Below are 22,212 nucleotides of genomic sequence, written 5' to 3'. Positions count from 1 at the left end.
CAGTGTGGATGGCTGGAATGGCATCGGAGCAAGAAAGGGTTGTTATAAATGAACAATCCGTACAGAAAGAAAACACCTGGTCCCAGTGAGATTTGTGTTGTAACACACACATCAACACTAAGAAACACTTCAGGAAAATAAAAAAACTTGCTCTGCCCCTTTTAGGGACAGAATTTCTTTAGTCAGTTGATATTTATTGAATAAGATTCTAACACTTGCAAAGTTCATTCCTGTTTGACTGTGATATCCTCATCCTGATCCTGGGCCGGAGCAACCACATCTGTTCCTGTATGGCACAAGCCACTCTGACAATGCAGATGTGGTGAGATCTGCAGTCAGCACATTCTCACTTTACACCGAAATTCGCCGAGGCGTCACGCACCTTCTCTGGCTGCCGCACCAGTACTGCCATGCACCGGCCTACACTTCGGGGACTCATGGCAGAAGTGCAACTCCACACCCACAGCAAAACAGGGTCACTCTGTGCTGAAAATATATAAATTTCCTCTTTTTTCTCCAGTGATTTCATGTGCTGAGTGTAAGCGCAACCACGAGCATGTGAAGGGTTGTGTTTGGGCAGGGTGTTTGGGCTATGAGGCCAGCGCAGCACTCGGGACAGGCTGAGGCCCTGCCGGCTGACCGGGCTCAGGCACCCCAGCCCACAGTGCTCCCCACAAGGCCAGCTCCGAGCACCGGGCTGCTTTCAACAGCAGCAGAGAAGGGCTGTTCCCTGGGCAAGATGTCATTTTGGAGCTGCAGACAGAGCAGACCCCCAGCTCTGTCCCTCACAGCCTGGACGCACTGAGGACAGGAGCTGCCACTGGGCACACAACGAAGAGGACAGGCAACAGGTCAAACTTGAGGTGAAATGTTGTATTTTTTAATGAATAAACTGCAAAACTGAAACAAACAAAAGAAAATCTTTGGGTGCTGCCTTCTCACAAGTTTTTCCACTGATTTTTTTAGTGTTATTCAGGGTTTACCTTTTTTGTTGGTTAGAGGGCTATAACCCAGCCTTCACTCAAAATACCTAACAAATATTGCTACATTTACAGCTCAAATTAGAAGTGATGATGGAAGGGGAATGACAAAGAGCCAAGTGCTCTGAGGCTGAAAAAGCACTGCTGTGCACACCCCGGTATCGTTAGGGTGGAAAGAGGATGGGATGGCATGTCTTGTGGAGCACGGGCTCTGTTTCTCCGGGTTTGTGGAGCACGTGGCATTTAGGAAGTCAGAGCTGTAAGCTAAACTTCCCTATAATCCAGAACAAAGAGCTCAACAAGGCCTCCAAATTCCTTATGCCTATAAAAATCACACATTTCATTATTGACACTCTAGCAAGCTACAATCAAAACTGTTTATCCTGAATATGTCAAAGAAGTCTTTGTCCTAATCTTTGATTGACAATAACCCGTTTGATAAACATTAGTGGGTATGAAAACCAACCAATTTCCTGCAAACAGATACCTACATGAATAAAAACTTTAAATATATTTTGACAAATATAATTTCCCTTCTCCAATACTGAAGAAATACAGAGAGCAGTCACGATGAAAATTATGTGTAAAGGTTTCAAATCACCATCTTAAAAGAGGTCATTAAATATTATATTTTAGGCCACAGTGGGAGTTGGATTTTTCTGCTGACTTTGATTTTTTTTCAGAGTAATTATAGTTAAGAGAGTTGAAAGAACAAGTTTAAAGAAACTGCTTTCAACCACATATAAAGCTTTGATTATCACACAGCCCATAGATTTAAGCTTCACTGAATGCCACATGATAATCTTTTTTTCCATGAAAAAGCAAATTAAAATATTCCACTTATAATCCTTTTTGCCATTTCTTCATAAGATTCCTTGGGCTGGCAGTCTGTTTTGGTTGGAATAAGATGTTTCTGCCCATACAACAAATTATTTGCAATGTGCTCAAATTTGTCACCACGGCCAATGTCAACAAACCCCACCACCATCCCCAAGAACAGAATGGATTTGTTATTGAGTCATTGTTTGAGTCGCCCTGCATGCCATGCAGGGGCTCTGAGGAGTCAATAGATGGCAGTCCATCTCCTAGGAAAGTGCCGGAAAATGAATAAAATAACCAAAAGCCTCATAAAGGAGAGAGGTGGAAGGCCATGTGGTTCTTCACCAGCATTCACAGAAATCAACTAAGAAGACTTTATAGAATGCAAAACATTTGGACAAACTCTCTGACAGCCCTCTGTGAACAACACCAAAAGAACAGTGTGTTATCACAAAACTGAATGCCTGAGTTTATCTTCATATACATATACATATACATATACATATACATATACATATACATATACATATACCTATGTGTGGGATGCTCACCATGCATTTACAAAAACCAGTTTAAATCTAGTGTTGTATCCATGGCTGACGTGCAGGAAAAGCTTTACTGTGGCCCCCAGTGACTGTCCAGCCTCTGTGGGCCATGACAGCCACAACAGGACTTTGGTTTTAAATATGTCTTATTTTTCTTTATGCTGCTATCCTGTTTGCACCAAAATTTTTATTATAAAATAGGAAAATTTAAAGATATTTCTATAATGAAATAGTACTGTGTTGATATGAGATTAAAAAGTCTTGGCTTCTTGTTACAATCCTATAAATACACATATATATACTACATAAATATATACACAAAAATTATACATTAGTCTAATGCAGAACTTTTGTTTCTTGACAGAACATTATTTACTTCTGTTCTGCTTTGGGTGCAAAAGACAATATTTAAAGGGAATAATAAACGCCAGGACTCATACTTTTATACAATTCAGATAATGCAGTTTCTTTTAATTTACTTACTGCAAATATCAAGCATATCTTTTACCACAAATATTTTTTTTTAAATTCCAGGCTTAATCCAACTGATAGTGTAACTTTGAGCCAAAGGTACTCTTCCCATGCAAAAAAATGAGGCATCCAAAATATTTCCCACATGTCAGAAATATGAATTACGTGCAGATAATCTGCAATTCACTGAAAAGTAAAAGCTATTTATCAGAAGCTAGGGCCTGACTCGATATCAATTAATCTTTGAGTGCCTGTATTTGACCACATTTCAAAAATGTCCCTAAAATGCACTGAAAATTTCCAAATATGTACTTTTAATAATACACCCATATTTGTAACATTGCATTTTCTAACAAGAACTTGTTTTGGTAAGTTTTTTAGCTTTACTTTAAGCTTTTAGCTTACATTACGTGGTTAGCTTACATTAAGTGTAAACCCTGAATGCTTTCTACAAAACCCACTGAAATAATTTTCTATCTCATGATAACTCAAATTTTGCCCTAGTATACCACTTGGTCAAGTTTAAGCTAACCCCCGTTTTTTTTTTTTTTCAGACATAAATATTTTGCACGTGTTGATGCCAACTCACTTTATGAGAAATTTTCAATGGCAGGCGAGACTGAAATTAAATTAAATCTGCTATCTCAGTAAAAACTTGATCCCAAGGTGTTACTGCACCAAATATTTCCATCTGATTATTAAGTTCCAAGTATTATAAACATTTCCAAAATTGTTTTTTTGTGCATCCTCAGGGATTGTAATGAAACACAGCATTTACCTTTTCCCTTCATCCAATTTAAAAAACAAACAAACAAACAAAAATACTCAGTGAATGCACCTTTTACTCAAAATGTTTTTCTTAAGAAAAAAAACAACCAATAAACCAACAAAAAGTCTTTACCAAATCTGTTTAAAAGTAAATTCTCAGGAAGGGTGGAGGATTTCCAGAGCAGATCTCTGTGTTAAAATCATTATGCACAAAACACAGATGAGAGGTTTTAAGTGTGGATTTTTCCTATTCATTGAATTTTGCACCAAAACAGCAGAAAAAAGAGCATTCCACTGCAATGAAGAGGTGGAGGTTCAAATTATAAAGCACATCCCATCTACTGCTCCAGAGAAAAACCCAAAAAGAAAAGTAGTGGCGAAACTTTTCTACTTTGTTTAGAGCAGAGAGCAGGGGTTAATTATCTGTAACAGCGAAATACGTGTGAGGCCGATCTGGGGAACAACAGCAGCAAAAGTTCAAAGTATCAACAAAACCCTGATCTTTAAAGGTGTTTTTATATTTGCCAATTTTAGAAATTACTGTATTCAAGATCTGTGACACCAATCAAAGAATTTGCCTTTACTGGTTAAATATTGCACCAGGTTTCAATATTAACCAAATGTATACGCATTTTGTTTTATTTTTATATCTATTTTACATATGAGCAAAAACCTTAAGTAATAAACTGGTACAGTTTCACATAGTAAATGCAGGCCAAAGAAGCAGTCACACCTATATCCTGACTAATTATAAATTATCTGCAAAAGTTTATGAGGTGTTTTTGCTCAAATTCATGTCTTGCCTCTGACTGATTTATTTCACTCATCTAAAAGAAAGTTTTGTCATGCAGAGTGACTAATTACTAGCATCTGGGATATCCAAGATGGGATTACTGCTTATGCTATGCATCCCAATTTAAAACTTAAAACTCTTTCCATGTGTAAATTTGGTCACTGAGAGAAGAGAGGCAAGGAACTAATTTAATTATTACAGTATCAAAATGAAACCAGAAGTTTTAAAGATGTTAAAAAAAATAGTGACAGTGATTCATTGCCATCTTCAGTTCAAAACTCTTCAGATGTTTATTATCTTCTCAGAGAAGATGCTTGTCTATATTTTATGGTCAGCAGTTCACAGAGGAGTAAATAGGCTGGGTGTAGAAGAAAATAAAAAAGGTATTTCTACTTACTGTTAGGTGATACTGCCTCCATATTTCTGGGCAAGCCTGGAAAATAAAAATATTGATCAGCTAGGAGCATGAAACAAGGTGCTTTACAGCCTGTTGGTTTTGGCATAACACAGTATCCACTGGTGTCGGTCACAGGAAAATAAGAAGCTTAACTGAAAGGGTCTGCATTTCAGCTTCAAAAACCCGGCTAGACAGTTTAATTGAATTTTACACTGGTTTAACACACTCCCTGCCATTGTCAGAAAGCCAGTAACAGTTTTCTCTCTGCCCTTTTTCTCCGAGGGGCAGAAGTTTGGGAGAGCAGCGTGCTTGTGACTGTAGGAAGCATTAATGCTGCAAAACAAACGGGTGGATTTTAATTCTACATTTTAAATTTACATAACGCTCTAGAAATTAAATCAAAGGTGCTTTCCTTTCATGTAGGAAGAGAAATATTTTATCTTTTTTGTATGTATCTCTTTCCTAATCAAAATATAATTGTTACATGTAATAATCCTCAATAGCCTCATGTCAGATGAGTTGTAAACAAGAACCATAGCAGATTGCTTTAATGTTTCTATTTCCACAATGGCTTGCTTGCTTTTTTTTTTTTAGTTTTCTTTTTAAAAACTTTTTTTTTTTTTTTTAATTCCTAGACTCTCACACCAACTCCTAAGTGCAGCCCTTTGGAAAAAAAAGAAATTTCAGAGCAGGATTTTTAGTCAAAGCAGCGACACAATTGACCCGAGGGACACATGAGAGATAGTAAAGAGGAAAACATGGATCTTTAAAACAAAATCAGAACATGTTGGTGGTCACTAAGTCTCAGGTCACTCTCTTAGGGGTTCTTAATGCTTTTTCAAAATGTACAGTATTTCTGACGGCCTCTGAGCCACAGACAGACACGGAAATTGTGGCACTTTTCACCATTTTGGTGCAGAGCTACTGTAGTGGAGGACTTTCACTTCTCTTTAGAACATTTACCCTCTTATGAGAACAGCTTCATTGTCATTTGAAAAATTAGCAATTTGGTTTGCCAGCCTTCATTTCAAATATTTAAGAAGAAATATAGTATTCCATGGCTTCTGCATAATATGCTGCAGCTGCGATTTCAAACATTGAAGTCTCATGACTACTTGCAAATGAGTACTATTAACATTTCTTTAGATTTTGAATAAATTTTTCACTCATGCCTAAATTCTTGCCTTCTTTTATTTTGATGGTGTGTGTTAATTAAAAAAACCCACACCACAACCCATATCTTTCAAAATAAAATCCAAGTTTTTTCTGGTCACCCTGTGGCAAATACAGTGTGTTCTTCCTGGATGTGATAGAAATTTTATTATTTATTATTCATTCCACCAGTAAAATAATTTTCTGCAGAAAAATCTACAATCTGTTCTGTGTAATGGTTCAACATTTCTCCACTCAAATATTGTGTGTAAATATTTGAGTTTTTTATTAATATTTCTATAAAGGAAATGTGTGAAGGACATCACATTCTTCACCGAGGGTCTGACAGTTTGAACACACTCGAGCTGTCTTTGAGCACAAACAAAAGGATTTTCCTCCTTCCCTAACTTAGCCAGGGTTCAGAGAAGCAACACATAAGCACTCTGTAGCCTGTAAAAATATTGTAAAAGAATGCTCAGCATCTCCCTCAGACCTGAAAACGCTTCAGCTATGCAGGACAGCTGTGCTGGTCTGGCTCAGGAGTAGCAGGCAGTTATTTATACATTAGTTCTGGATAGTTTTCGATTACCACAGTGTGCCCAGGTTAATGTGGTTGAACAATCGCAATCAACGAGTTGTCCTATACTGGCAAAATGCCACTCTGCGGTATGACCTTTACTAACACAACTGCTATTTAATAATCATCATCATAATAAAAATTACTTTATTTGTGAATAACTGTTTGGTTGGGTATTTTTTCTGCTCTGGACACAAAGACTTTGAGCAAAAATCTGTAATGCAGAGTGAGAACCACAGTTGGTAGAGCTCTTGTCAAAACCGTGGGAGAGGCGCAGCCCCAGCCCCTCCGTGGTTCTGACCAAAGTGGGTTTTATCCTCAAGAACATTTTAAGGGTGTGGGAAAACCACAAGGATGTAAGGAGGAAGGTAGTGAGGGAAGGCTGGCTGAGCATATTCCTTCATTCAGATGGTGGCTTGGGGTAATACTGCTCGCCATTATGAAGTGGGGTACAATAGCTGAGGAGGGGTGACTGTTAAACAACAGCTTTTCAGAGATGATGCTGCTAACCAGGAGCCTCATTACCTTGCATCAGCTCAGGGTTATTGTCTGCATCTTCTTTTGCGGAACGACAAAAAGTATGATTAACAATTACTACTACTGGCTCCTCAAATGAAGCAGAGAGGTTTGCTATGGAAGAGAGCATAGCCAGACACAACCACTGCCAAAACCATGATTTTCCTTATTTATTTAAAAGAACTTAAACATGAATGGCCCTCATTTAAAGAAAAGCCCTCATGGTACCCAGCTACTATGGCAGCGTGATGAACTACATTAAAATAAAATTGCATTTATTTCCTGCCCCAGTGGTCTGACCTTACTTGCATTTAGATGTACCAGCACAAAAGGTGCTTACTCCAGAGGGTAGTGCCACTGCCGCCGCGCGGCCATGGAGCGCATGGGTGAGGGGCGCATCCCCGCACCTGCCAACACCTTTGGCTGTGCAAGTGCTGCACCACTATCCCCCCAAATCTGTGTCTCTGTCCATGTCCAGTAAGTGTGGATAGGCAATCACTTGTGCCTGAGGCCGACTCAGCGCAGGGTGCCATACCAAGAGAATCAAGCCTGGGTGCTGCACATTTTGACCCATATTGAATTATATCAGGTGCTAATTATTGTTTTACCAGAACAACGGCTTAATGCATCTGTTGTTTAATTCCCACTTCCCTATTCTCCAACGTGAACATCAAAGAAAATAAAACACTCAATCTCAAACAGCCCCTGACAGCAGACCGGGACTCGAGAGCTCAATAGACGAGGCCCTTGCCACCAGTTCTCATATTTCCACAACAATGAGCAAACACAAAACCGGCACTAAGCGGCCTTTCCTCCTTTCCGCTCCCCTCGGCCGGTCGTCTGCCTCGCGCCGAGAGGGCCCTCGACGGCGGCCCTGCGGGGCGCGCGGCGCGGGGGAGCGGATTAGCCCCGCTAACATGCGAGTGCCGGCGAAAGGGAAGGAAAAACCCCACTACTGTATTTGGCGTATGAATAACCAAAATGCACGCGCTGACAGGAGACCGGGACGGGCCCGCGGCTCCCCGGGAGAAAATGTAGCTGTGATGAGTGACAGGGCTTTCAGGAAATATGTTCACAATCACAGACAGTGAAGGCCATGACCTAGATCGTTTAAGAGCTTGTCTTGTCAAATTATCAAAAGCTTCTTCGTCTCTGAATAAAGAGTGACATAAGTGAGTGTCAGAAAGCTGCAGGCTGACAAGCCAAGCATACAATAACAGCATGCACGTCACATACTTGCCGAACACCGCCACGGCTAGCGGCAAATCTTAATGAGAGCGCGGCTGGCCCAGGAGACTTGGGTCCCTGCTGGCATAGCTACTCATCTCGCAAAAATCCTTCAGCTCCGAGTCAGTTATGGTCTGACACAACGACTACAATTACTAAACACAACTTTTTAACAGAATCCTCTGGTGCTTTGTCAAAGCGGCAGCGGCTGCTCGGAGCTGCCCCACTGCAAGCCACCACAATAAAACAAAAGATTTGCCAAAACACACACTTTTCATCACCTCCGCATGGGAACTGCCGCGGAAAACACACAATGCTTCCCTTCATAACCACTCCTGCACAAGCAGATGTCGAGACCTCTCCCCACGCTGCCAGCGCAGACAGCTGCTGGTGCCGGGCAGGCAGAGCTGCTCAACTGCCAGTGTCAACCTGGCCGTAGGTAACATGGCCTTAAGCTCACCCTTGGGTGGATGTGGACAGCCAGAGGCATGAAGAGTGGGGGAGGGCACTGGGGAACTAAGGAAAAAGGGCAAACCCCGTGCTCTCTGTCCAGGGGAAAAGGGCTACTTGGCCACATGGATGCCAGCCGCCCCTGTGGAATGATCCAAGCACCTCTGGCTCCATCCCAGCCCACAGCAGTATGCCAGAAACAACAAAGGCAGAAGGAACCTCCCCAGAGAGAAGAGGCCAGTGGTGGTTTGCACATCCAGAAAAGTTGTCAGAACATGCAGAGAAGATGTCAGCCAAAGCACCCAGCTGGGTCCTGGGAAGGAGCACTTCCAACAAAGGTATTTGGGCATTTGGATGGGGCCATCGCACACAGCATGCCTGCAGGGCACCATGCACTTGGCCCCTGCTGTCTGCCACCTCCTAGGTGAGCCCATTCAGCTCACTGAGCAACCGCATGCTGGTTTTTTCCAGGTATACAGGGAGACATTGCCCCTTCTGCTTGCTCCCTGTTCATGGAGTCCTTCTCTCACCCCTGCTGCTGGCAGGTGAGGCTGTACACCAACCACAAGGCTCATGACATCCACTGAACTGCCACTGAACTGATCAAAAATGGTTCCTCTGATGACCCTCCCAAGGAAACCACACGAGGCTGGGCTGCTTCCAATACACTTCCAGCTAAGAGGATTCTGTGTTCTCAGTGCTGTCTCAGGAAGAGAGACTGATCTAGCAGATCATAGACGTATGACTGTAAAACCGCTTAAGTAACTTTGAATGTTTCCTAACTAAACCAGGTGAAGCACGTTGAATTGCCTCTCATCCAGTTCTAGACGAAAGTGGAAAGTTATTCTGACAGACTGTGTACAAATGCCTCTTCTGCACCCTCTGTGTTACAGTAAAAGGGAGTGAACTTGCTGGGAAACACAAATTACAACTTCCTTTGAGCATCCAAAGCATTTGATAACATATGTTTGATAACAAGAAGATGGGGATTTCCCTTTTTTACAAGAAGTCACATGGGAAAGACAAGGGGTGATAGCTACAAGTTACTGCTGGGGAGATTTCAGTTGGATGCAGAACACTTTCCACAATGAGAACGATCATCTCCTGAGGGAAGTGGTGGATTCCCCAGCAGTGGACACTCTTAGGATTTGGCTGGGCTGTCTTGTGTAGACCATGTCTTTGCCAAGAAACATTGGACCAGATGATCCACGAAGTCCCTTCCAGCCTGGTGTTGTAGGATTCTGTGATTTCTCTTCCATGAACTGCTTCCATTTCCTCTGGAAGCAGGGCAGATCTGCATCCCCCAGTTCTGCTGCTGGCTGCACAGAGAGTCACCTCCTACTGTCTCTTTCCAACCTGGCTTCTATTACTTTTGTCAGGTGTACTGGAAGTAATGATGAACAACTGATCCCTGACCCCTGTCTCCCATCACAGAGGATTCTGAAGCTCTTTACAGACCCTTCCCTCTGTCACCTCCATTCCAGGCTGAGGAGTTATGGTCATGCTGAGGGATACAAAGACAGGGACCAAAGTTGTGCACAGGTGTTCCTGCTTTCCTGATGATTCCTAACATTTCACCAGCTTTTTTTCTTTACAGCTTCTGAGGACTAAACTGATTTTTTGTGAAATCATATCTCATAACTATAATCTAAGTCTTGAATAGTAATACTCAGAACCTGTTATTCCATATGCCAAGGTGGGATTATTTTACTTTACATTTATTGCCACTCAATTTCAATTGCTATTTTATTGTGTTCTTCCTCTGATTCTTACAGTCCTTGGGCAGTTCTGCACAGCTGGCTCACAGCACTGACTCTGTAAGTAATTCAGTCTTCTCAGCAAATCTTGTCTCCCCATTGTTCACCCTTTTCCATGTCACACTAGCATATCCCACCTTTATCCTCTTACTCCATGCCTGTTTAGTTTCCTTAAAAGCTTTTGGTCAGCAACTTTGTAAAACGCCTCTTGGAATTTGTAGACTATGTCAACTGGATCATGTTTACACACATGCTTGTCAACCTGCTCTTTTGAAGAACTCCAGAGATCCTTGAGAAGTGGGATTTCCTTTACAAAAGCAGCCTTGAATCACCCCATGTATATTATATTTATACACCGATCCCAACACGCCAACACTGTGGTTCCTGCTCACTGACTTGGTGCACACGTGCAGCTGGCAGTCCCAGCACTCCCTGGGACACCCCCTACACGCTGTCCTTGCATTAGCAACTCAGTTACCACTCAGACACCAGCACAAGGTGTCCAAATGCCATCACTGGTGGGGCTATTTCACCTTCACTTTCTTCAGCAGCTTTTGGGCAATCGTTACCCAGTTTTGGTAATGAGTTAGCACTCACAGATTTGTAGTGACCCTCACATTCAATTTCATAACTTCTCTGGTGCTACCCTTCACAAAGTAAGGTTTCAGCGTGGGAACATCCCTGGCTTCTTCCACTATGAAAATCCCAGATGCCAAAAAATACCTTTAGGCCATAAGCAGCAGCCTCGTCCTGTCCTAGTGTTCCCTTCATGTCTTGATCACCTGTTGGCTTCATAGGCTTCCTGCTCTGATGTCAGGAAACATTTACTTTTGCCTTTGCTCTGCCATGCCATCTCTCTGTGAGGACCAGGCAGGTGAGCTCCTGCTCCAACGCCCCAGTGTTCACCACACACAAATGCCACAGGCAGCCTCACACCTGCCACACAGGAGCACATGAGAACTGCCCAAAGGTCCAGAGAAAAGTCTTTCTGATTTAGGTCCGCCATCATTTAGGTGGACCTAAATGAGCAGAAGAAACACATGCTGTGATGTTCCTGATAACCTGCACGACTCAGGTAGGATTTAAATGCTCGGATGATAGAGCACTCATGATTCTTTACAGAAAAGAATAATAGTTTACGAGAACTGGTGTCCAAAAATGTGTAGAAGAGAAGATATGGCAAAGAAAAGATGCTTCATTACAGATTAGAATTTTGTCTCACTGCCTACCAGAAGGGGGGTGGCAGAAATGTGCAATTCACATTCTTTAGAAGTATTGTGGGCACATTAGCTATAAGCAAAAGTACATCTAGAACACATTCAAATATCACAAGAAATAGCAACTCCCAAATAGGCAAGTGGTCCTTTGCACATCCCATGTACCACTGTCTGTGCTGAGCCTGTGACATAGTCTTTCACCAAACAGAAGAAATAAAGGCAGGAAGGAGACATTTAGAAAGAGATTATAATACTTCTGAATTTCAAAAAATACAGCATTTAGGGAATCCCATAGGTGTATTTGAAAGACAAACATATAGGCCATATCTATAGATAGAGAGTGATGTGTGAATGTATACCAGAAGTATCACAGTTCGCCTTTTATCCTCACCTTTTTGAGTTTAATTCAAGAGAAAAAATATTATAAAAGGTTGACTGCTACATATAGTACTGATTTTAGGGGACATATAAAACCATAATAATGTCATACAAGGTGAAAGAAAGCAACAAATAAGTTTATTCTCTCTTTGATTTTCTTCTGTGTTTTACTTCAGTAGATCACATCAAACCTAAAGCCTTCAAACTACTTCTCTCTAATAGTATTTTCACTGATTAATTTCCAATCATAGTGAAAAAACATAGATCTGGAACTCTTGATGCATCAGAGTTACTCTTTACTTCTTCCTCATACACTTGGAGATAATGCATCTCCTGATTTCAACCTCCCTACACCTTTCGTTCCACAGAAAGAAGGACTTTTTTGTCCACCACAACTAAACCAAACCAAACTAAAGACCAAGTGTTAACAATGCTCTGGTTTGTTTTCTTTGAACCGTTCTCCATGAAAACTCAGATAGTGTAAAGCAGTGACTAAACATAACATTTTCATATGCTTATACAAATAGGCACTATGTAAAAGCAAAGAAATATGAAGAGACTGTAGATATTGTAAATTCAGTTTTTGACAGACACAAACCAAATGATGCCCAATCTCTGTGCCAAGGGCCATACTCACATCAGCATAGTGGCCCTTCATGTCACAGCGGTTGCAGTGTTTGTTCCAATAGGCTCTCTCTAGGCATTCCCTGAAATAGTGCCCGGGCAAACAGCAGTTCAGACAAAAACGTGCTGGGCAGCTGTGCTGTAGATGGTCTCTTCCTGCACACAGACAACAGGGGGGAACTTTCTATGGAGAAACAAAAATAGAATCATGTTAAGTGACAGTGTTTCAGTAGATTGAAAAAAACAGTTGTCTAAAGAGGAAAGGAAGAAGAAATCACCTCAAGTAAGTGCCTACCGCTTACTAAGAGATGTGTTTCATCAAGGAATTGAAGTGGAGAAAGAGCATGAATGGAGTAAAACTCAAAGCTGTGACTCCACAGACTCACAGTACCTTCTTGATTTGGACCTTGCCTCAGCAGCACTTGCTGAATGCCTGGTGCCTATGGTCTGTGCTCAGTTAACACAATAACAATCATAATGCTAGGGGACATGGCTTAGCAGTGGGCTTGGCAGGGCAACCACAGGGCTTGACAATCTTAGAGGGTTTTGCATTCCTGAGGGATTTTTCTTCACTTACTACACTGTCTTTACCTCAATCCATGAGATTTTCTTGCTGTTGCCCTTCCAGTTCTCCTGTCCCCACACAGGGGTGTGTGAGGGGCAGCTGGGTGGGCACTCGGCTGCCATCTGGACTCATCCGGCACAGCCTCATGACTCACACAATCCAGCACTTGGAGTGACAAATATCACAGTCAGAAAACTATTCTGAGGCCAAACTGGTATCTCTGTAAAGCAAGTCTTCCCAGTCAGTGAGTGTATTTCCTCCTGAGGGCTGAGTGGGATGTGGTCATTCCTAGTGTCCTTGTGGGTAACAGCCCAGAGGACAGAGGGTTTGACAGATTCTGTTGTGGGGATTGGTAAATCCAGGCTGTCATGCAATGGTTCCCACTTCTTGACAGTGTAGTGACTGACTTTTAAACCTTTAACCACAGGACAAACTTTCAGAATATTTGGCATCTCTCTGAACTTAAAGTTAGCTCCAGTTTTGTTTTGTCCAGTATCTTTAACACTATTCATATCATGGCTCATTATACAGAGATTCACTTTCATTTATTTACTAAGGCTGTATTTTTGATTCCTTAGATTCTCCTTGTTGAAAATATAATTGAGAAGTATTTTACACTTTCATACTGTTTTACCACACGAAAAAAAGATGTTCCTGTACAGCACTTGACTCTTTGTCTTGCTCACTTTACAGCCCAATGGTTTAGTGGAAGTTGTCCCTGCCCATGGCAGGGGGGTGGAATGAGTTAAGCTTTAAGGTCTCTTCCAAATCAGACCATTCAGTATGATTCTACACTATATAATTCTGCATATTTTTCTTTTATGAAAACAATAAAAGCAATGACATCCTCTAACAGAGGCATAATTTATACAATACACTGACCTTGTGCAAGCTATCCTGCAACTCAGAGCAATGCTTCAAAGAAATGATAAACCACTGAAACAATGGATCTAATGGCAAGTACAAGGTGATATTAGGAAAACGGCTGCATGAACAAGTGATTTAAGTGTTGCATTTACCTTTGGAGTGGGACAATTCTTGGACAAATGTCCTGGTCTGTCGCAGTTCCTGCAAGTAACGTTTTTGCCAGCTGTGTAGTACCGCATGCTGCTGTGCCTCATGCCTGCATAGTTGGAGATCTGTGCCTGGTGAAACACAGTGAGAGAAATGCACTTACCACTTGAGATTCTGTGGTTTGGGAACTGGGAATTGTAAAGGTCACTGCTGGCAGTGATCCAGCAGAAATCTAATGTTTCACATGTACAATTCACACATCCAGGTTTGGAATGGGTAATTCTGTTACAGAGAAACCTGCATTGTCTGGAAAGAAAAGTTCTTGTTTGAACTTCCTCTTCAGAACATTTTTTTTTTGCTATTTAAAACTGCAGTTGTGAAGCTTTCCCTCAATTAGCCAAAACACTTTTACTCACTCATGACAAACTGGAATTTTCCCCAGAACACAAATATAATTAACATCAATTGCAAGTGCAAGTTACATGTTCCCTTGCACATATTAAGGGAAACTGCTTGGACAAAGTACAATGCTATACAAGTCTGGATGAAATCTGCAATTTGCAATTGTAAAGAAAGACATAAATATGGGAAAAAGAAGAAAAAAAGAGAGAAGCTGGAAACAACCATCTCTCTCCCAGAGACCTCACACATACTTTCTGTGTTGGCAGCCAGAATTGAAAGTCCTGTATACAAGAGACCAGGAAGGAAAAGCTGATGTCCTCCTTGCAGAGTCTACAGAGGCACTCCAGCTCCCGGCATCTCTGTCCCTTCCTGCCTCTATGCCAGCCTCAACTCAGCAACTCCTTTCTCCTGTGAGAGGACACTGCTAATCATCCCACACAAACACCACAGATGGGCTTTTGAATCCCATTGCTTTTGTTCTGTTTGTTAATAAGCAATAAAATAGAGAATTATGGAAAAATTTGGATCTCTGTGTTACCTCTAAGTCTTTATGAGAGATGGACCAGTCCACATCATTCGTTTCTGAAAAACAAAATTAAAATTAATTATATTTAATTTATATGAATATTTTTCTGTGAGATATTCAACATGCAGATTACTGTACTTATTGGAACTGATAACAGACTTTGACGTACTAAAGTGGAGAAACTAGTTCCGTCTTTGGTAAAGGAAAGCTATTGACCCACTGGGCACCAAATCTCCACTTGAGTATTAGCACATGCTCAGCTATCGGGAGGAGTTTTTCTCACACCACACTCTTGCCCTGTCCCCTGGCAAGAGTGTGGTGTGAGAAAAATTCCTTTAATTCCTTCAGCGGCAGGGGCTCCAAAGGCCCCGATTCCAGCCACTGGAGTTATCCCTGCCTGCATTCACGTGGATGCCCAGCTCAAGCCCAGAGGCTGCAAGCGTGGGAGCACAAGGAACAAGAAGTTAATGCAGAGCATATACACTTTTCCTCCTTGCGAATTTACAAAGTCTGCGTATCCAGCCTTGCATCCTGACTGCTGTGTGCCAACATGACTGAGCACAATCTCAGCCACCCAGATGGTAAGCTGAGCAACTCTATTTCCAAACAGGGTTTGGTAATGTGCAATAAATCAGGAGGACACACTGAATTATCGATCGTCACGCCATAACCTTCTCACATGCAGTCTTTGGGCTGGCAGGAGTGAAAGAAACAACCAAGAAGGAAATGAAAGGGCAATAAGCTAAAGGAATAGGGATGCAGCTAGAGCTCTTTAAAAATTCTGCATGTCAACACTGCTTACTACTCTGGCTGCACACATACAGCTGTGCTCCCATAGCAGCTTCTCACTGCTGCTGCAGGGTTCATGTAAGTGGAGGTGCTCATCTTACCTATATTTTACAGCAAGCATTACAGCCTGTGTGCAAATTAATTCGGCGTGTTTGCAAACTTTTAAATGCAGCTGTCTCATCCTAATGGTATATCTGAATCTGAGGCATCCATATGTTACTAACACAAATCACAAAATCATCGTGATTAACAGACAGCAAAAATTTCTCCAATTCTGGTTGTACTATTCATTGCCACTAGAAAGTGAGTGATGACAAATTAAAATTATACAATCTACAATTTTATATCTTCCTCTTATTTTCTAAAGAAGTCAGTAATTTTGGCTGAGGCATGTGATGTAGTATCTGGATGCAAGGCATGTTACTCAGGTGCTTTAGAGCACAACACCTGCTTACTCATTCAGCACTCAGGGCTCACACCCTATTCTGTCCTGAACAATACAAATCCTGAAGTATTTTTATTTACAATACTTGCTCATGCAAACGACTGTAACTGAGACATTGAAAACGCTCTAACTGCTAAAAAAAAGATTTGAATGATGTATGAACCTGAGTCGTGGTACATAAAGTGACTGCCACCACCAGGACTCCAGCACCCACCCAAACTGTCACCCCAGCATCATTCCAGAGAACAGGGAGGATGGATGGGACAGTGACGCATCTGTGCCCTTTGGCATGAGCGAGCTGTGGATATATGTGAGAGAAAACCAAGACTTTTGAGGCCTCATAATTAAAAGTAAAGAAACACTGTCATATTTGAGTGCATTATTTATGGCTCAGATGCCTGTTAATAAAATTCATTCATAAAGAAAAAGGTATTTGTAATTCAAAGCTCTGCCTTGGCACTCAGCACCGCAAGTGCTGTGTTGCACAGAAATGCACATGCAGAATGGCCACAGATGAAAATTACCAGTGAATTAACTCCTGTTAATCACTAGGCATGTCCTTCCTGAGGGCAAACCAACAAAGTTTCTCTTTTTCACTGTCAAAATCCCCTGCTTCACTGGGGAAAACCATGATACGATGATTCAAATACTCCTAACACAAGAAGCTAAAACTGCTCCACTCAGAAAATAAATTCAAGAGCTTTCCTGCTGAATGAAATATTACAACAAAATCTCCCTTTACTAAATCTGTTTGGTGATCTAAAAGTTAATTCTAATTCACCACAGATTGCATAAGACTTTGTTTTCATCTGCAATAAATTCTTCAGACTGAAACATCTAGGGAGAATTGTTCTTCTGCAATCAAGGTGAAATCTTGCTGTAGAGACACACAGAAAAATATGCAACAATATTTCTCACTGACCACAGTGTTTTGTCTGCCTCTAGATAATGAAATAAATCACAAAACTCTTCTCCAGTTGACAGATACCTCTCATTCCTTCTGATTTTGTGTGCTTATTTGGATGAATTAATGTCTCCCACAGGCAATGCCAGTGCCTTGTGGGTGGTTCCTGGCTGTTCCCTTGGCTCACTCACCAGTGTCAGCACCCTGGCACACTGGGGACTCCCTTGTGCCATGCTTTCTCCAGCCTGTAGCACCTGTCATCTTTGTTTTACTCCTCGTTGCTCAGCCTCAAGAGGTGCAGAGCTTCCCTGGAAGATGCAGCGGCAGCTTTGCCCTGGGGCAGGTGGGCAGCTGGCACCCAAAACCAACAAAGAACAGGTAAGGGAGCAGAGGTGGGTGACCGAGAATGATGCTCTCCCATCCCCCCGAATCCTGACCTGAGGCAGAGAGGGCAGTTTTGGACAGAGCCACAGCATTTGCTGAGAGCTCGGTCCCTCGCAAAGCCTTGCACAACACCTGCCACCTGATGTCCTCCAAGGCCATGCCAGTACCACATTAGAGCGCTTCATGCTTTTTTTAAGGTGGACATGCACACAGAAGGTGGATTTCTGCCTGAAGGAATGGCTGTGATTGCTTTATTTTTACATTTACTTTACTTTTATTTTTACTCTTCAGAGCAGAGGAGTTCAAAGATTTATTCAGACAATCTCTATCAAGATTTTCCCCTTTTTCTATAAAGAAGTTGCACACACGAAACTTATTTAAAGGGTCCTATCAGTTAAATAAAATGGAGAATATCTTTAACAGATTTGTGCTTTTAATCTTCCTCATCTTCATTTGTTAAATGCTGTCTCCTTTTTAAGATTATAATAATTTCTATACTAAGTTTCATACTAAGATTAATTCCTGTACTATGATTATATATATTTCTATACTAAAAAAATACAACAGAATTTACCGTATAAAATTCTTGTATTTATACTTTGAGAAAATGGTTTTGTCAAACGGCACATCAGGGAAGAAGAGGATGTAAAATATACACCATTTATATGAAAATGGAAGCCCTGCACAAGGTTCTTCTTTTATCAAGTACCACATTTTGGCTGTCCTCTGCCCCTGCACAATGGGATGAATAGCGAGCAACAGCTTTGCTTTTATTTAAAGAAAAATTTTGAAAGATCATTGAGATTCACATGTATCCCTCCACCAGCATGAAAATGTAAATTTCTGAGCAGCGCTCAGGGTGAAGCCAGATTTAGGACCACTGTTCAATGTGCATTCAAACCTCCCCTCTTTCATCCCAGACAGGGAGAGGAGGGGAGGAGGGAGAAGGAGGACCAGCAGTCAAAACCTGAAATTGCCTGGAGGAACAATCTGCTCCACGGAACAAAACACTGACTCAGAATAAACAATAAACGGTTCACAAAATTTCCTTATCTGCTGTGCTGCTCTGCCAGCGACCCCAGCAGCTGATCAGGCTGCCCTGGCAAAGCAGGGCACTGCTGGGCACTGGCTGTGACCCCCCCAAAATCACACACGTATTTTGCTCCTCAGGGCTGGGAGAAAACGTGTTCTTGCACAAACTCTGCCCACCCTGCAAGGGTTTGTGTCATCACCTTCTTCAGCAACAGAGAAGCCGCAGAGCATGGACATCCAACTTTGAAAACAAAACACTAAAAATCCCGAAAGAAGAAAGCAAGTGCTCATGTCCCCCCTTCCTTCTAATTGGAAAATACGTGCAGACATGTATTTTATTTATTTCATTTTATGATCAGCCCAGTGAAACAGGACACTTCAAGCTGTGGCAAAATGATACGTGGCCTGAAGGCCAAATATGTTTCAAAGCTGGGCTTTAAAAATTGGATTTTGACTGCTAATTAATATAGCACATTACGGAATAGAGAACTCTAATTATTTTCTAGTGTAAGATCTCAGTGGCAAGGACTGTTTCAGACATTTTTCTGAACAATATTTACCATACCAGGACACAGTTTCTGCTACTAGTGGAATAACATTTTAAAATTATAAGCTTTGCAGGCCCTAAAAATCACTAGATCTGTAAGAATTTCACATTGTGACATATTACATATATCTGAAAATTCCTGGTTATATGTGTGAAGTCTTACTGCAGTGTAGCTTGCTATAATGAGTTTCATATTTTCTGTGCCCAAGTAGCCCTTCTTACAAAAGAAAAAGAAATGACAGTATGCCAGAGTAGCAGCCAAGCACTTGTCCAAACAGAAATCAAGGTGGCCTCCTGACATCAGATTTTGTAAAGCATAGGAATTTGGGTTTCTACAGACCAGGGCATACTGTATATCTTTCCCTTCTAGGCAGAGGTATTCTAAGAGGCTACAGATAACCCTGTGTGTGTCTGCATGGATATGTATGTGAGTCTGTGTATATTCCTGTGTCTGTATGTGCACACGTGTGTATGCACGTCCCCCCAAGCAAGCATATCAGCAGACATTTGGCCTGCTGCAGCCCAGCCATGATGGAGAAGCAGCTGGTCCTCCTTGTGCTGACTGCCCCGTTCCAGCAGCTCCAGGTCCATCCCCGCAGGGACTGGCTGGCAAGTGCTCGGTGGCCATGGGGTTGCATCCTGCTCTGCACACCCCAGACCCTCAGAGGGGAACAGCATCAACCCTGGGGTGTTTTTCTTTGTCATTTCTAGGGATTTCTCAACTCTTCCTTGATGAGAAAGAGATGATTTACTTAAAAACAAAACACCTGCTGTTTAATGGAATACCTGTCAATATCTCTTTAAGACAGCTTTAAAAGAGATCCATAACTCCCGCAGGGAAATCAGTCGATGGAATCGTTGACAGAAGTTCAATTTGAGACATTTTCTCATGGCAAAAAGGGGTTTTCTTGCCTCTCCCCTTCATACCTAAAATTATGTATGTGCCAGTAATATGCACATTTTTTGGGAGAAGGGAAGTCCTTGTAATGCTTTATTTTTAGCAACCTTTATCTGCTGGTTTTGAAAAGCATCATAAACAATACTCAACCCATTCTGAAATTAATTAAAATGTAAGCAGTTGACTGAAGCAAAGGCAGAGTTGGCCAGAAGCATACCAGAGTTCAAACAGGAGAAGAAACTCACACACCTCAGAGCAGCCCTGTAAAAATAGGGAGAAGAAAACCCCAGGAGCTGCGAAAGCAACTATAAGCAAACTTCAGCAACTATGGCCCATGGAGGAAGACTCAACCGTCATTGCCAGAGAGGAAATGTCTGGCGGTTGGGGTGGGACTGGTGCTGTAATCCTCCAGCAGCGTGTCTGCTGGCCCCGCAGCTGGCCTGAGGTGGCCGCTCCAGGGGACATCACAGGCCATGGAGTGCAACACACATGAATTAGGAGCACCTGATCAGGTAGAGTTGGGTATTTTTAGTGCTAAAGCAGACATTAATAAATGCAGAAATCACTCCGGTGTCAGTGCACCCTGCTGCTCTCTCGAGGGCCAGGTCCTTGAGACCACATTTTGGCCCTGTACCCCATTTCTGTGTTGGACAGCCTCTCCAGTGACCCATCCTGCACCCTCCTCCACATGTGTGCATTTCTGTGCCTCCTTCAGCTCCGTTTATTCTGGCAGATCTGTGTGGGTAAAGCACCTCATGCACCAAGTGAAAATAAAAGAGTGCAGTGAAAAAAACAAAACACAATTCTGTAAATCATATTTTTGTGGAATATATGTACCACCAAACTGCTGAAATGCAGGGACACATACTAAACATGAACACATACGGTGCCCTTTCCATTATGTAAGTACGCATAATTTCCTCTCTGTTTTCTGTCTGTGCTGTAACACTGCTTCCTTCAGCACTGGCCACTGCTGGCCATGTTAATTCACAAAACTCAGCGGCTCATGATTTTCAAAGCTTAGCGCAACATTTGCAGAACAAAGTAGGTTTTTCTCTCTTTTTGGTGGGTACAAGTATGGGGACCACAGGAACAGTTAAATTCATGGCATGGTTGGTCTACCACACAGTCGGGGGAATTCTTTAAATAGAGCCTGTCACTCTCTTTGCCCATCAATGGGATTTCCTTCTCAAACTGCTGATTCGTTCAGGTACACAACAGAGGAAATTTCAGTTAACCTTTGTTTCACCCCGGGGAAAAATCTGTCTGAAAAGTATAAAGTGAATAGATAAAAAAAAAAAGAAAAAAAGAAAAAAAGAAAGAAAGGCTGCAGGGTTATTCTTCCTAGTGTTCACAACAGTCAAAGTTAAACAGAGAAAAGAAGGCAAACATGAACATTTTATTCCCACCAGAGAATAAGGTATAATATATGATTTAGAAATTCCATTGTCTATAATGTGTTTTCTAATGTAGAGAGGGAAAGGCTGAACACAAATCTATTGTTCTCATCGGGTGCATCAAGATTTTACTTTTTCAATGTTTCTATATGACTGAAAAGGGAATAATACTTTACTTCGAAGAGAAACCCTTTTTATCTATTTGATTGAGTTGCTTGCAATACCTTTTAGATTCCAGCAATTCTTGGTGAAGAGAAAAATAACAAATACTAACTCAGAACTACCTGTGAGAAAATGAAAACAGGGATAAAACCGAAAGTACAGTAATAAAATAAAGAGAAATTTCAGGAGACATTACTGCCAAAAACAGTCTTAGACTGGTATAAGTTATTCATAAAACTCCCCATTTTGAGATACAATTATAATTTCAAAACAGGAATAATAATTTTCATTTTCCAGTGTCAATTATCTGACAACATGTCTGCAGCATTTGATGTCATAACACACTGAAAGTTACTGCAGACTTGTGCCCAGGAAGCCTCCGCAGGACACTCAGATGGACAGATGGACACGGGCCTTGGGAGCATGGCCAGGGCCTGGGTGTGCAGGGCTGTGAGGTCAGTGCGGCTTGAGCTCCA

The 22,212-nt window shown here is 41.8% G+C and overlaps 1 protein-coding gene across 1 annotated transcript in view; it reads right to left on the bottom strand.

Annotated features, from left to right (window-relative positions):
* Positions 1-22,212, bottom strand: part of ZCCHC7 (zinc finger CCHC-type containing 7) — an 88,692-nt gene that overhangs the window by 17,460 nt on the left and 49,020 nt on the right. The window contains exons 5-8 of the mRNA XM_085043593.1: positions 15,191-15,234; positions 14,256-14,381; positions 12,685-12,855; positions 4,774-4,809 (exon numbers count right to left, since the gene is read on the bottom strand). Coding sequence (XP_084899719.1) covers positions 4,774-4,809; positions 12,685-12,855; positions 14,256-14,381; positions 15,191-15,234 — 377 coding nt within the window. The remainder of the gene's footprint in view (positions 1-4,773; positions 4,810-12,684; positions 12,856-14,255; positions 14,382-15,190; positions 15,235-22,212) is intronic.

This window comes from Lichenostomus cassidix, chromosome Z, assembly GCF_008360975.1.
Source record: "Lichenostomus cassidix isolate B80296 chromosome Z, HeHo_3.0, whole genome shotgun sequence".
Taxonomy (NCBI): Eukaryota; Metazoa; Chordata; class Aves; order Passeriformes; family Meliphagidae; genus Lichenostomus; species Lichenostomus cassidix.
This window is presented reverse-complemented; position numbering and strand designations above follow the sequence as displayed.